Source organism: Saccostrea echinata, unplaced genomic scaffold (assembly GCF_033153115.1).
Source record: "Saccostrea echinata isolate AGI-Se365-2 ecotype Australia unplaced genomic scaffold, CSIRO_AGI_Sech_v1 ptg000054l, whole genome shotgun sequence".
Classification (NCBI taxonomy): Eukaryota; Metazoa; Mollusca; class Bivalvia; order Ostreida; family Ostreidae; genus Saccostrea; species Saccostrea echinata.
In genome coordinates, this window is record NW_026889803.1 from 51,685,698 (window position 1) to 51,701,432 (window position 15,735).

Consider the following 15,735-nt stretch of genomic DNA (forward strand, 5'->3'; position numbering starts at 1 on the left):
TCGCACTTAAGGTATAGGACCCATGATAGCCTCCGATTCAATGAAATTGAATGCATAACATGTATATATGTATCGACTGTATGCTTAGTATATTTAGACATAATTTTCATGTTTTAGTAGGTGTATGTAACAGCTGAACGTGCCCTTATTTATGACCTTGTCCTGTCCTTGAAGAGTAATCCCCCTTTGCTTTTAATCAATAAAAATCAATTTTAAAAAATTTCTTTGGTTAAAAAAAAAAGTTTTCAATCTTTTTACTAAGAAGGTAAAATATCAATTATGAACGTAAAAATTATTATGAAATTGCAAAATTTATCAAATTTTCTGTTTGCGTCTCTTTTAGAGGCAAAACATTTTTCCAAGATGAATACATGTAAACTATATAGTTTGTTCTCAAAGCATATTAGGTTTAAAGTTTTTCGAGCTGTATACATGACTATTGACTGTTTTTGGAAAACAAAACCAAAGGGGAAAAAAAAGATGAAAAAAGTTAATAAGGTGTAAATGCTTTAAAAAGTAAGTATACAACTGGTGAATGTACGAGTATTTGATACAGTGTATATTTTCTTAACATTGATAGATACTTTTGACATACAAAAAAATCTCTTAAGAAATGAAAATGACTGCGCGTTAAATAGCTTCACAGTTTGCTTTTCAAGCCTGACTATGTTTTCAGTTTTGTATCTCAAAAGGCCTTATTATTGTATTAGCAAAGCATCTGTTACTTAGTCAAGTGATTCACTTCTTGCAAAAACCGGATATAATTTGTAAAATTGTTCATAATGTTAAAAGAGAAGTCCTTCAAGTCTCCATGATTCACTTGTGTTTCATCCATTTCCTGTCAAAGATGTTCTCTGCGAATGGGTCTTCCGAATCCGAGTCACAACTGGTGCCATCTGGTGGGGCTCGATATGGAACTGGATCTGTAGGCTGAGGTTCAAAAAAGTCCGCAACAGTCGCTAAATGTCGTAACTATAAAGGAATAGAAATGTCCGATTTAATTTGGTGCTGCATCATATATGAATATAGCCCTTTCATAAGGTCGATCCATAGATATATAGATATATATAGAAAAGCATATCGACCGAGGACGAAGTGGGAGGTTGATATGCTTTTCTATGAAGTCGATATATCTATGGATTGACCGAATTAAAGGGCTTCATTTGTTATATTATTTTTCAAAGAGATTGACAAAACAAAATCTGAAAATAATGGGAACAAGTTTTCTCTCTTGTCTTTTTCAACACTTGGGGACTAGAGATAAAATAAATTAAGCTGTTTAATGTAATTGTCTTTCCTTTATATTGAATAGTGTAATTTAGGGAATTAACTAATTTAAAAGGCTGCATTTGTTTTATTATGGTTTGTATCAATTTAAAAAAAAGCATATCTAATATGTTTTAATATAAAGTAGATCCTTATTCAAGGCATTGTTACGTCTTACCATTTATTACAGAACATCACAGTTATAATTAGGAGTTGAAGTATTTTTTTTTTTCAGAAACATCAAGTCATACACTGTATTACCTATTGTGAAATCAGCACTATTGTTGGTTTATAGAAGATTATTTCCATTTTTAGAAACATCAAGTCTTTATGCATTTCAGAATCTTTTAATAGTAACACAAGTCTATATGCTGTTATATACTTGATCATGTAATCACGATTGAGTCAATCAGAGAGTTTGGAATAAAAAGAAATATATATATATTTTTCACGGTCTGATTTTGCTGTAACTGATAATCCTTGCATAATTCTTGTGCAGATACAGTTTAAAAAATATAGTTCTTGTACAGATAACAAACATTATGAATATTTTTTCATAAGCTAAAGACGAGAAGAATTTTGTTTTCTTTCTAAATATCCACCCAGCGTTTTTGGTAATTTTTTTCTCTACAGGCTAATGCGACTGTGTGTATGTATAGTGAGTGTGGCTATATTAAGTATTACCCTTGCATCTCCTTTTAGAATGAAGGACACAAATTTTTGTAGTTCTTCTTCTCGCTCTTCCGCCAGTTTCCTATCGTATCGGCGAAATATTCTGTAGCCTAGAAAGACATATGTATATATATACAGGCTTGATCCAAATTTTGGACAGTATTAATTCTTTTGATCGTCCACAAAAATTCGCAATTTAAAACAAAAACACTTTAAACATCCACAGAATTAAACAAAAACTATGAACTGTAAAAAAAAAAAAAAAAAAGATTAGAAGTAAAATTCAGTTACTTTATGCCATGTGAGCTCTGATAACACATTTTCACATCGATGTCAAATATTATATTTTAGTCTTGTGTCCTATCTCCTCCAGCTAAGATATTTTGTGAAGCAAACATCCTTATTCAATTTTAATTTGTTTCTTTTTCATCTATATGATCCAATTATATGCATGTGCAATCGGCGTTAACAGAGAACATATGCAGAATAAATGTTTGTTTGTTTTTTTTAAATAATTATAATAGAAGAAAATGTTTGAATCAAGAGTTTGTGACAATTTTTAGAAAAGGGGAAAAAGAAAAGTGCCCGAGTACTGTCCGCCAGCAGCCAGTAAAGTATTAGATAGAAAAGTAATCATCAAAGCTTGAATGAACTACACAGTGATAAATAGTATGAAAGAAGAGCTTAATCTCACGAGATATGTCAAAAGATTGCCATAATTCTTATGTTAATTACCTAGCACTGATTTAGTGAATGAACATTTTAATCTTTATCAATGTGTTCGAACCAGAGCGTTGTAATTATCCTCTTCCTTGTACTCACTTAATCACAGAAGAAATCTGAATTGGAGGGCATGTTGGCATAACAATTCATTTATATTTTTTTTTTTTGAAACTGATACAATCAGAATACGTGTATTCATTACTTCATATAATAATTTACCATCTAAATTCTTCATCAGAATGGTTTTGTTTCATGTTTTGGATGCATTTCGTAAGAACTTTTTCATAAGAGTTATCAAAAGGACTTCAGCAAAAATTCTGAGATTCTTTAGGATTGGCAAGTTATGATTCATATTAGATAGAGTTTCAGATTTATTGCTGGACAGTAATTCCATCGATTATATCCATATCGATTTCAAATTAAAAGTATTTTTACTATTTGATTAACATAAAATGAAACTGATGAAACAAAAATTTCCAATTTGATTTGCATGTATAGTGATGAATTATTCCATTACAATGAGAGAAGAATTTGAAGCCAAATAATATTTTTTTCATTGCTAAGTCAAACTATATTCGAAATAATGGAAGAAAGAAAAAAGAAAATTATCCTTTTTTCAAAACATATATACTTTTTAACAACGGAAATGGGCGAACATAGCGTGCAGAAAGCCTATAGCTTCAGAAATATAAAAATCATGTTCAGTTTGTGAATTTGATATTTAGAGTAAAGTTCTCATTATTGAAATTTATGAAATTGTAATAAACAAAACTTTTCTGAGGAAAATTTTCTCAACAAAATTTATTCTTTTATTAAAAAAATTAATGTGGTATTCGTGAGGTTCGAACCCTAAGCAATAAAAATCCTGAGTATCATTTTCTTTCGAGACTAGCACGCTAAGCACTAGCCTACACAAGTCCTGACGACTAGTGGCATTTAAATCATGTTTGTGATATGACCCTTGACTTAATGGTATTTCTCGAAAAGATGCGAATTTTATGTCATAAAAGTATATTTTTAAGGTATATCGGGTCATGAATTGCTATATATTTTTGGTAACCAAAAAATGTGAATTTTTATGCAAACTTTGAGGATTAACTTTCAAAAAGGTGGAGCGACGACCCACTCATATCGAAAAATAGTGTTATAGTATGAGAAAATGACTCTTTTTGCCCGCTTTAGTGTGTGTCTAATATTTCACAGGCAATTGATTTCAATCTTTGAGGGATTTTTGCAAATTGCAGAGATTTTACATAAAGTATATTTCAATGTTAGACGAAATATCAAGGAAAATTTTGATATAATTGAAATTTAATTTTTCATCACCATGTTTGTCACACTATAGGCTTATCGCTCGTCATGTTCACCCATCTCCTTTCTTTTTTATTGAAATTTTCGATTCTATATTTATTCATGTGAACATCCACCAAATGCATTACTGAATATATATGGCATATTGACATATTATATATCAATTATATAAATAGATAGGTGTTATCAAGTTAGACAGATAATGTGTGTATTACCTTGTAAGGCAGGTATGGTGACCTCATATTTCACATGCTTGACTGCATTCACCAAATTCGATCGAAAATTCAAAAAATCTCTGTAGGTCCTTTTCACACTTGAAGTTCGATTGTCCGACCATGTGACGTCAATTACAAAAATATACTCCTTTCCAGAAGGACCCGAGATTTCCACAAACCCAGACACAACAACTGACGTCACAAAGAGATTGTTACACGTGGTAAAATCTTCCTCCATACTGACATACTCCTTAAATTAGTTCCTAAAGCCTTCGATGATATGAACAGGTGACAGCAAGATCATTTTTGATCTATTTAGGCGATATTAAAAAAAAAGAAACTACTTCCTCGACACACCTGAAATCTGCACTGGCGTTCTAGATTGGTGATATTTACATTATCTACACATGAATAAACATTTGAAAACATGCGAGACAATAAGTACAAAGTTGAATTATCTTGTGATGTTATTACAACCAACTGTCAGCAGTTACTATGGCCATGTCCGTGTGTAAAATCGCATATTGTCAATGAGGCACAACGCTGCCATGTTTGGACTTTGATTTAACCATCATATTCTTGTAGAACGATTGATGAACATCTCTCGGATAAGAAGGTGAAAGAGTTTGAAAACTTGTATGACTTATCAAGCAGATAATAAGCCTAACTCTTTCTTTAACAGTAGTTACAAAACAGACTGAATTGAAATGTGACAGATCAATTCAACATTTTCACAATATAAGCCCAATTTTCATAAAAACTTCTTCTGAGGCCAATTTTAGCCCAATTTCCATGATTTTTTCACTGAATCATGTAAAATTGTGCAATTTTTCTTGTCTTAAAATGTTAAACAAAATGATATTCCAATCATTGAGAATAATTTATGAAATCATTAATACAAAAATTTCTAACCTCAAATTACTGATTTGTAAAAAAATTTGAGTCTTAAAATTTTTATGTCGCATTTGATTTGTGCGCAATACCTACAGATAAAATTATTTTGAAATGATGTGCACAAAGTGCAAAGAATTTTAGACTTTATGGTGTTTTAGTCATAAAAAATGAGCAACAAATATCACTGTAATAATATTTTTGAAAAATGCATTTTTCAATGAAATATATAGTGGAAAAATAAAATTATGACTCACTTATGACCAGGAACTGTACCTTAAAAGTACACTAAAATGTTTCTTTTTCACTAAATATGCGACAACTTATAATTAGCCACTCCTTGCGGGTATTATTACTGTAGCCAGGAAACACTAGTATGAATTTGATAATTTTTAGTAGAGGTCTAGCTGCTCATCGTAATCAAGCAAATAGTGCTCATGTTAGATGGTCATGATAGAAGAAATTTTTCAAGACTTGTAATATATTTTCAGTATATGACCATCTAAAGCCAATACTTGAAACTTTGATCCTGTGGAAATAAATTTCACAGTTGTTGTAGCAAGTTAGGTAGGAGACCATTATAACCATGCAAACATTTTACCTACTTAGATGACCATCAGTCAAAGATTCTTAAAGATTTGATGTATTTTCAATATACATTGTAGTAGAGCTAACTTTGGCTTATTTTAACGATTTGTAGTAGCCCGCTAAAATTTAAATACAGTAGCTAAATTTTCACCCTTAAGCTTGCGAATATAATTACTCAATCTGAATGGGAAAAAAATATCAGTCTGTTGTTAAACATACATGTATCTTTTATCATTTCTTTTATTCAAACTCTTGCGTAAATCGACTAAAGGTACAGAAGACGCATCTGGAAAATGGACATCCTCTCTTTTGCACGTTTTGGAACCCCGTGTCCGCCAAAGGTATTGGACATATCTCTTTGAGTAAGCCAAAAAGCCAAATTTTTACACCTCTTAAGAAATCCGCTATACGACGAATAATTCTTTTTTTGTCTCTGATGTAGCATTAATACGATCTGCAATGAACCATAGAGCAAGGAAACATGAACAAGAATATCAACAGTCTCTTTAAAAGTCATCATTTCGCAAGTTCTATGGTCGATACGATGATTTTGTCAGCAAATACAATCTATCATTAAGTCAAATGCTGACTGACATTTTTCATGCTAATTGTTCAGCCATTATTTACACACTGAATTGTCTACGGATTTTTCCCGTTTTCCCCGATCATGACAAGGAGCACACGGTGGGTGTGACCGATCGGCAGGGGATGCTCACTTTTCCATGGCACCTAATCCCATCTCTGATGTTTTAGAGGTCTGTGTTTGCTCTGTTCCTGATTTGTATTGTTTAAATGGACTTTTGAGCTTAAATACTCTTCATTATCTCCATATTTCATTTCACAATCAAGTTAAGGGCTTGTTGATCATTTCAATTGGTAGATGTACATGACATTGTATTGTGAAATTGTAAATTGTACAGGGCATTGTATTGTGAAATTGCGAATTGTACATGTGTTTTCATTTTATGACAAGTTTCTCCTGAAACCAGATGTCATGAACTTCATAGTTACTATAAATGCTCATAACAAGAGGTCTCTGATGAGACTGTAGCTCTACTGTTTTTTTACTTAACAAAAGTAGTACCAAGTTATATTGAAATCGGACTGAAACTGTAGGAGGACTAGCATTTTGAAAGAATTTCCCAAAAAATTTTATTTTTAGTAACCATGGCAACAGTTCAACGTCAAAACCAATTCACAGAATTATGTATCTTAATGTAGTCTACTTGTGTCCAAATTATTCAGAAATCGGACTGAAACTGTAGGAGGAGTAGCATTATAAAAGAATTTCTATTTACAGTAACCATGGCAACACTGTTCATTGAAATCAAAATTCAATAAATAGAATTATGTATCTTAATGTAGTCTACTTGTGTACCAAGTTATATTGAAATTGAACTAAAATTGTAGGAGGAGTAGCATTTTAAAAAAAATTCACAGAAATTTCTGTTTTTAGTAATCATGGCAACACTGTTCACTGAAATAAAAAAATGAAAAATAGAATTATATATTATAGTGTAGTCTACTTGTGTACCATGTTATATTGAAATTGGACTGAAAATGTAGGAAGAGTGGCACTTTGAAAGAATTTCACAGAAATTTCTATTTTTACTAACCATGGCAGCACTTTTCCTCCAAATCAAAAGCCGAAATAGAATTATGCAACTTAGTGTAGTTTACTTGTGTACCAAGTTATGTTAAAATGGGACAAACTGTAGAAGAAGTAGTGTTTTGAAAGATCTATTTTTAGTAACCATGACAACACTTTTCATTGAAATCAAAAACCTGATATACAGAATTATATAGTCTACTTGTGTGCCAAGCTATATTGAAATCGAACAAAAAACTGGGGGAGGAGTAGCATTTTGAAAAATTGTTTACAGACAACAGACAGTAAGACAGATGGACACCTTACTATTGCAAAAGCTCTTCTGGTCTCTGACCAGAAGAGCTAAAAGTCACACAAACAGTTTGCCTGCTAGATCCCCAGGAGTAAAAATAAGACATACGTAGATTGAATGATCAATGGACCCATCTCTCAGGTCCAATGGTAGCTGGCATTATGTTAAATAAAAATTATTCATAAATGATCATACACATCAAAAATGGTGAAAAACTGCTGCTGCATTTAAAAAAAGCAATTTTTTTTTAAATATGGACAACTCACAATGCAAGGTGATAAATTGCAGATAAGTAATTGGGGAGAGGAAGATGTTTCTACACGGTAAGTTGTTTGATGTCATGTTTGGTTTAAAATGGTCAGAAAAAATGCGATAAAATTACAGAATACAAGTTGAAAAAAAAAACATTGATGACAAACTGAATGTCTTGCTTCTAAATCTTAAACAATATGAACTTCAGTATCTCGAATATCTATATTTCAAACACCACGGATATGATGAAATGAGTTGGGAGTCCCAATCACTTTTTATTTATGTAATTTTGTCACAATATCTAGAACTTTCAGATATTTCAAAGCATTTTGTCATTCTTGGTCCCACTGAGTTCAAGATAATGAGGTTTGACTGTAATTTGATCATTAATCTACATAGCAGAAATGTCGCCATTGTCATAGCACTGTAGTTAAAAGGTTACAGCATATATTTCTTGAATTATTTGTTTAATCATACATGTCCCTAAAATAACAGATTCATGTTTCTATAAATGTTTCAATAAAATAGCAAAATTAATAATTGTCAATAAATAATATGACAAAAACTGAATAATTAAAATAACATTTAACTCTCTTCGACAATGGGACATGTATGTATACATGTATTTTGGCCAGCATTCCTTTGACTTCTCCTACCTGCAAAATGCAGTATTTCTCTATGTGTCAATTATTTTCTAAATTGCAACAATTCTACTTCAATCACTATACTTTTTTTGTTTAGAATCTCTCTTTCTTTTAAATGCATATACATGAAGCACAGCAATCACAAACTATGGATAGGGTATCAAAATTGGTAATATCAAGGGACAAGATTGTAAATGCTCAGAGAATAGAGCTAATGCACAGCAGCTAAGTCTTGAATTTCCTCAGGTGATTTGTCTGTTAGCTTTGGTTGTTGTGACACTGTGGTAGCACTGAGTTTCATCTTTGAAATCTTGATCTTATAATTATTGTCAAAGCGTGGATCTTTAATCAGTCCAAACATTTGTTCAAATATACCAAGGCACTGGTTTTCTCTATGGATAGTTCCACATACAAGCACCACTACTAATCCATGTGGATTAGTATCCACCATTATACCACCATGTTCACAATTAGGATTAAACAGTAAATTCTCTCCCTTTACAAATCCCAAGAATCGGTCAGACACAGCCTGGTGGCCAGAACACTTTTCCCTGTTCTCCACAGCCCCAAGCTTGAGAAGGAAAAGCTCTGCATCATCAAGGAAATGCTGGGGACCAAAATCCTGAACAGGTACCCCTCTACTAGGGTTATGAGAGTTCAATGCGTCAAAGAACCAGCGGGCAAATGTTTCTCCCAGAGTCTGAAGTTCATGATTAGACTGAGCTGGTGGACCAGCACTGCTGGAGCTGTTGACGTTCACCATATTATACTGGTTGTGTACGACATAATTAATTGTAGGGCTGTATGTGGTGTTTGCATGTGATTCAATCTTCACTGCATTGAGAACTTGACTAGTACCGGGTTGAACACTGGAAGACTGGGTTGGTAGAAGGGAAGATTGTGGAGCATATGTCTGAACCTGTAAAAATTTAATTCAAGGAAAGAATAAGAAATGTCTTTTTTATAATTCATACTTAACACTATATCATATATAACATCATATTACAAAATGAACATTGATACAACTATACTGGTTAAGTATGTAAAAATATGATGAGGCTGTTCAATTCATTCAATCCCAAGCATATAAAGGATGATGTGACATAACTGCTATCTGGGGCCCCTTTTTCTACGACGAATTATATTTAATCTACAACGATTTTGATAGTTTTCATACAGGAGTGAATAAATACAACGCCTTTTAAATAGTTTCAATAGTTCCTACAAATTTTAATTATAAGGATTACTGCATTATCTACGTTTTTTTTTACCCTATGACAGCAAAATTTGGCCTGGTTTGTGACAATACGTTCTTTTATGAAAAGAGAATAGGTGGGTCTTAGTACAATAGACGGGTATGCATGTTTGAGGAATCTACCTTATATGGCTATTGTTATTTCACACATGGTCGCTTACCGAGAACAATTGTCCAATCCGATGACAGAACAACAAAACATGCTGGTTTACTACATGTTTACATTTTATCATGGGCACGTGGTTTAGGTCAATTTACACAATATCTCTACTACATTTCAAACTTTGAATGGTCAACCAAGGCTATTTATCATGTTTATACATAATAATACGCATGGAACCACAGTGTTTACCGTTTAGGAGTCAAGAAATGCACATGAAACTTCTATTCACTGATTCTCGGGAATACGTGCAGACCTAGCGAATTGCCCACCGAACGCTTTACAAAACTTTTAACTATAGTATGTATATTTATAAATCAATTGTTTGTAAATGTGTCTAATCTGTGACTCAAATGCATAAAAATGTTTATCGGAAAGCAGGTTAAAAAAACAATCTTTTTTCCAAGCATAAAATGTCCTTCATCATTTTTGTGGTACTCACTAGTTATGCAACTCATTTAGCTGATTGGTCAGTTAGAAAGTATCGCCAGTGCCGTGATTAGCATATGAATTTATTCTTATGTCAGAAAAAATAGTTTCGTCGATCTGTTGATAATGGGAAAGGCCAGCTAGATTTTACATTTTTTTTAAAACAACATGCGAGCACAGTTAGGTACATTTTTCTCCTTTCACGTTTAGGTAGATTTCAATAAAAGACAGTGACCAGCCAAAGGAGAAAAATGTACCTACTTGCGCTCTTATATTTTAAGGGCTTCAAAGAGTGGGGCAGGGCCAAAGTTCAATGGGAATTGGATGTAAACATGATACCCCTACTCAAAATATCTTCCAAATTATGTTTCTATTTTCGGTAAAAGTTGTATTTTATGAGGGTATACATATCAGTGATTAAGTGCATGCAAAAATTAGAGTAAAATTTAGATATTTAATTTTTTGTCAATTTACCGGGGGCCATATGTCACATCATCCTTTATTTACATGTAGATAATTTTTCATAATGTAGAATTACACCAGATCTTTTCTATGTCATTCCTTTAAAATAAGGGATGAAATGGGTTTTCTTGGTTAAATGTTTGTAAATTTTGGCACAAATACTGTATACAGGGTTATTTTCACCCTGTATTATTTTTGCCCTTTCACACTTTCAGTTTCTTGCACCCTGTTTCAAATTTGTTCAGGCAGAGTTTTTAGTTAAAAAAAATATGCTGTTTACTTTGAATTCAATCCGTTTTAAATTTGCCCATTTGTAACAAGGGTGAAAGGGGCGAAATAAAATGGGGGTGAAAATTTTCCTGTATACAGTATACACTACATTAACAGAGTTACCCCTTTATTGTGACATGTACAGTCATACCTCTTTATCTCAAACTCAACAGGACAAAGAAAAAACTTTGAGCTATCTGATCAATATTCAGGATAAAACACATATATAGGAAAAGTGGTTGAGACTTCCAAATGACTGTGACAAATCCATGGGGTATATGAGATATTGATGTTTGAGATACTGAAGTTCAACTGTATAATATTGCAATTTTAAATCATTATCATTCCTGCTCTACTTGCTATGTGTGTTTTTATACATGGACGATGTAATTATACTCTTTATGATTGGCATCTATTGCCTAGCATAAGCTCTTGTAATATAGTTTTAAAACAACTACAATACAGTTATTCATTTGAAAGATTTTTTTCATAAAACATACTATATAACATCTGTAATTTGTCCCACTCTCTACTTTTTCAAGAGTAGTAAGCATAAAGAACACTGGAATCCCATACAGACATACCTGTAAATCTTTTCTCCACAGCTTCAGTACCTCAGCAATAAGTTCTGGTTTTCTTATATTGACTGAAGGGTTGATATTGTTTGTCACCAAATGCTTAAAGAGCACATCTCTGGTGATTTTTTGTCTATTTAGAAGCTCCTCTGCAGACGTGGAGAAAGATATAATAGCTTTGACAGCCTCTACAAAAAAAGGTGAAGAATTAACATACACGTAAAGGGGTTTTCCTGGTTTGTCTTGGGGTCTGGTAACTATAAATTCAAGTCTTATTCATAGAAGTCTGAAGAGAACATAGAACAACATACAATACTGGGGCCCGTTTCACAAAAGAACTTATGACTATAAGAGCAAGATATAATTTTGCGAATAAATATCTTCTCTACAATAATTTGAAAAATGATATTACTATTTTATAAAAGAATTCTGAAAAATATATTTATGCAAACAATTTTTAATAAAATGATAGATCTGAAACAATTTTACAGTCATCTAAAGTTTTGGTCTTAGTCGTAAGTTCTTTTGTAAGATGGGACCCTGGATACTTCTTGGATTTTACATAGTACTCTACCAAAGAAAAGAAAAAGTATATTATTTTTTATATGCTTCCTATGAATAGTACGAAAATAAAAAGAATTACCTCAACTATCCATGATCCATATCTAAATGTATTTATTTTACAAACACATTCTATGATGTACAGTTCTATAAAATATATGTTTGTTGCAAGTAATATTACATGTACTTGCCTGCCTTCCTGAGAATATATATATATAAAGGAATATTTTTTATGTTTAGTGAGATAATGTTAGAATATTACATAATTTTTTTGGTCCATCCAAATAAAAATTTTGACCGGTTACTAAAGGAAAATTTGTTGTCGAGATTTCCATGGTAAACAGTCCCAAAATATATTTGTATTTAACATACATGGACGTACATGTAGGTCATATATTGCAAAAGAAATTTATAATTAATATTTCTGTGAAAAAATATCTAAATTCTGAAACTCCTATTGAATTATGTTTTATCTGCAATGCCAAACCTTTTTTTTTTTTTTTTTTTTATCAAAAGTTACCAGAAGTAAATTAATAAATTTGTACCATAGGACTGGTGGTAAATTAAGATTTACTTTGATGTTGCTGTGGTGTATTTACCAGAAGAATCATGCTTACAGTTTTTTAAAGTCACACCCACTTTTTGGCATAAAGCCATACTTTGTAAAGATCATGACTAATTAACAAATGATGTTAATTTCCAGACGTTGGCTGATGTTTTAAGTCAACATTTTCATTTTCAAGAACACTAACATTTGCCTGACTCTGTCGATATTCGCATTTTCTGTATTTTTACTCTGCATATCCTTAATCAGTTCACATGTTCTCTTCTGCTTTCCTGTCCCCAAACAGTAATTTCACTCAAAAGATCCTGGTTTTTACTTCCAGTATTGCTGTAACTTTCATTAAAATATGAGAAATTTGACCGTTATCATTTCATGGTTTCTAGACATCGAAAGCTGTATTGAAAATTTCAATGACAATGTATTCAATTGACATCCTCCCCCCCCCCCCCCCCCCTAAAAAAAAAAAAAATTTAAAAATTAAAGAAACCTATCTCAGTGGATGAACTTTTTTTCTGAGTTGAATTGACGGCCTCAAAAAAATAGTCTATGATGGCTTAACCTGCTGACAAAAAGTCACGCCCTCTATGATTCAACATTCTGAAAACATATCTTCACATATGTACCCATCAATTACACACTGACTGATTATTCAGATTATTTGATATCATCAATATGCAGTAGTAGGGCAGCATCATCGTAAAATACAATCCATTCAGATGGAGAACTGGAGACCTCAATCAATTGTTTTCATCTCTTCCTGAATGGACAGGAGTCATACCCCACTCAACATAGCACTGATTGGTAATTTGGTGCTATATATGCAGACTCAGGACCGTGGCTTGACGCAATGGAAGGAACTACTAAGTATCAACATATGATCTACTTGCTTTTCTCATTTGTCCTCTGATAAGTCATTTACACAATTAGCTATTGGTAATTACACTCACAATTTTTATTCACTCTGGGCTCTCCTCCTCCTGAATTAAAAATCATTAGTGTATCTACTAATAATCAATTAAAATTAAATATCTAATGTGTAACTATAACACAGCCTAATTTTATTTAATAAGAGAATTTATTCAGGCTGGCCATACAATGGACCTATATATGCTATACATATGTCCCTGGTCATATGTATAAGGGTATATATATATTGTTATATTTAATTTATCAACTTCATTTTTATTCTTATGAGCAATTCTTTTTTTAGTTCAACTGATTTTGATCTGCCAAAGTGGATGAAAATATCATGGGCACCGTGTAATATTTTTTTAAAAAAAAAATTAACCTAACAGTGTTATTAATTATACATTAATTCACATGCATTTTTATCAGATCCAAAAACTAAACTGTTTGCCTGAGGCCATTAAACAAAACTGGCAAACAGTTTGGTTCAAGGGGACAGAAAAATGCATTTTGGCCAAGAACGCAGTCAATAAATGTTTTGTTAATCCTTCTTGTGCTGGCTTTGATCCGCAATGTAAATTTTCTTAACACAATACCCATACTACAGATTTAACTCAATCAATTCCCTAACTGTTCAAATACCAACAAGTGCAAATAAGATATGACTGATCCTACCTACAGTCTGACATAAAATCCTACCTACAGTCTGACATAAAAAAGTGTCATTTAACAGTCCAATATATTATCTCAATCAACAAGTCAACATCTCACCCTCCATTTTCCCCCGCTAAGTTAAACATTGGAAATGTTAGACTTAAATTTTTAATTGTAGATTTAAATGAGAAACGATTTTTACAGGTAAAACAAAATAATATACCAAGGGGTAAAACATAATTATATATGACATAAGTGTCTGAGGAAAAATATGACAAAAAGTTTCTGATAAAAAAGCTATTTTTTTCAATCACAAATAAAATAATTATGTCCATGTTAATAAATATCGTGAAGTCAACTCAGGGGCTTGCACTCATGCCCTTGATAACCATACCCAATACTTTTGATTTTTTTTCTTTCAAACAATCCTATTTAGAATACCTGTTTTACTCCTTGCAGTATCGATTTGCTTCTTTGTAACAGTATCTGCTAGTGAAAATATTTCCCAATCTTTCAAAAGCTGCAAAAGATTTAAGCAACCTGATCTTTCAGTCCCAGAAATAGGCATTTTCAATCTACGTCAGTACATGCTGGAAAACATCTACTTTCGATTTCGCCAAAATAATTTGAAGACTTGAAATCGGACAGAAAATTAGATTCCGATTTCTCTGAAGTTTCCACTATTTGTTTTTTTTTTCTTTTTTATGCCCCTGTAATCGAAGATTCGGGGGCATATAAGTTTTTTCCCAGCCCGTCCGTCTGTCTAGCTGTCTGTTTATCCACAAAAACTTAAACCTTGCCCATAACTTTTGATTGGTTGGAGCTATGGCTTTCATATTTTCACATGTGTAATCCTTGTGACAAGTCCTTTATTTGTGTACCATTATATTTGACCTTTTGACCTTGGATTTTGACCCAGTTTTGCAAAATTTTACCCAACTTTAACCAGGGATATATATAGGTCCCTGCTTTAACCTTGTCCATAACTTTTGAACAGTTGGTGCTAGCTGTAGGGGCTTTCATACTTCACATGTGTAATCCTTGTGATAAGACCTTCCTTTGGATACAAACAACTTCGACCATTTGACCTAGACCTAGGAGTTTGATCTACCTTTTAAATACTTTAATCTTGGCCATAACTTTTGAACGGTTTGTGCATGGGCTTTCATTCTTCACATATGTAATCCTTGTGACAAGACGTACCTTCTTTTGGATACCAACAACTTTGACCCTTTGACCTTGGAGTTTGATCTAGTACTTTTTGAAAACTTTAACCTTAGCCATAACTTTTGAACAGTTAGTGCTACGGCTTTCATACTTCACATGTGTATTCCTTGTAACAAGACCTTACTGTGGATACCAACAATTATAGCCCATTGACCTTGACCTAGAGTTTGACCAACTTTTGGAAAACTTTAATCTTGGCCATTAATTT

General features: G+C 32.4%; 2 protein-coding genes across 2 annotated transcripts; both read right to left on the reverse strand.

Annotated features, from left to right (window-relative positions):
• Positions 1 to 494: 494 nt before the first annotated feature.
• LOC133205822 (SH3 and PX domain-containing protein 2A-like) lies at positions 495 to 4,649 on the reverse strand. The gene is made up of 3 exons (XM_061341706.1): positions 4,188 to 4,649; positions 1,951 to 2,048; positions 495 to 972 (listed from the first exon to the last, which is right to left on the reverse strand). The coding sequence occupies exons 1-3, from the start codon at positions 4,423 to 4,425 to the stop codon at positions 817 to 819; spliced, it is 492 nt and encodes a 163-aa protein (XP_061197690.1). The 5' UTR covers positions 4,426 to 4,649; the 3' UTR covers positions 495 to 816.
• A 3,411-nt stretch (positions 4,650 to 8,060) lies between these two features.
• On the reverse strand, positions 8,061 to 14,887 carry LOC133172276 (uncharacterized protein C3orf38 homolog). The gene is made up of 3 exons (XM_061307133.1): positions 14,742 to 14,887; positions 11,624 to 11,802; positions 8,061 to 9,382 (listed from the first exon to the last, which is right to left on the reverse strand). Exons 1-3 carry the CDS (start codon positions 14,866 to 14,868, stop codon positions 8,675 to 8,677), a joined length of 1,014 nt encoding a protein of 337 aa, XP_061163117.1. The 5' UTR covers positions 14,869 to 14,887; the 3' UTR covers positions 8,061 to 8,674.
• Between the last annotated feature and the right edge of the window lie 848 nt (positions 14,888 to 15,735).

What these genes read in the sequence shown, in the direction of transcription:
- LOC133172276 (XM_061307133.1), bottom strand. Translation starts at nt 14,868, where the DNA reads ATGCCTATTTCTGGGACTGAAAGATCAGGTTGCTTAAATCTTTTGCAG. An exon ending in TACTGCAAGGAGTAAAACAG is followed by an intron (nt 11,803 to 14,741) that starts GTATTCTAAATA and finishes CTTTTTTTGTAG; the next exon opens with AGGCTGTCAAAGCTATTATA. An exon ending in TGTGGAGAAAAGATTTACAG is followed by an intron (nt 9,383 to 11,623) that starts GTATGTCTGTAT and finishes AAATTTTTACAG; the next exon opens with GTTCAGACATATGCTCCACA.
- LOC133205822 (XM_061341706.1), bottom strand. Translation starts at nt 4,425, where the DNA reads ATGGAGGAAGATTTTACCACGTGTAACAATCTCTTTGTGACGTCAGTT. An exon ending in CACCATACCTGCCTTACAAG is followed by an intron (nt 2,049 to 4,187) that starts GTAATACACACA and finishes ATGTCTTTCTAG; the next exon opens with GCTACAGAATATTTCGCCGA. An exon ending in TTCTAAAAGGAGATGCAAGG is followed by an intron (nt 973 to 1,950) that starts GTAATACTTAAT and finishes ATTCCTTTATAG; the next exon opens with TTACGACATTTAGCGACTGT.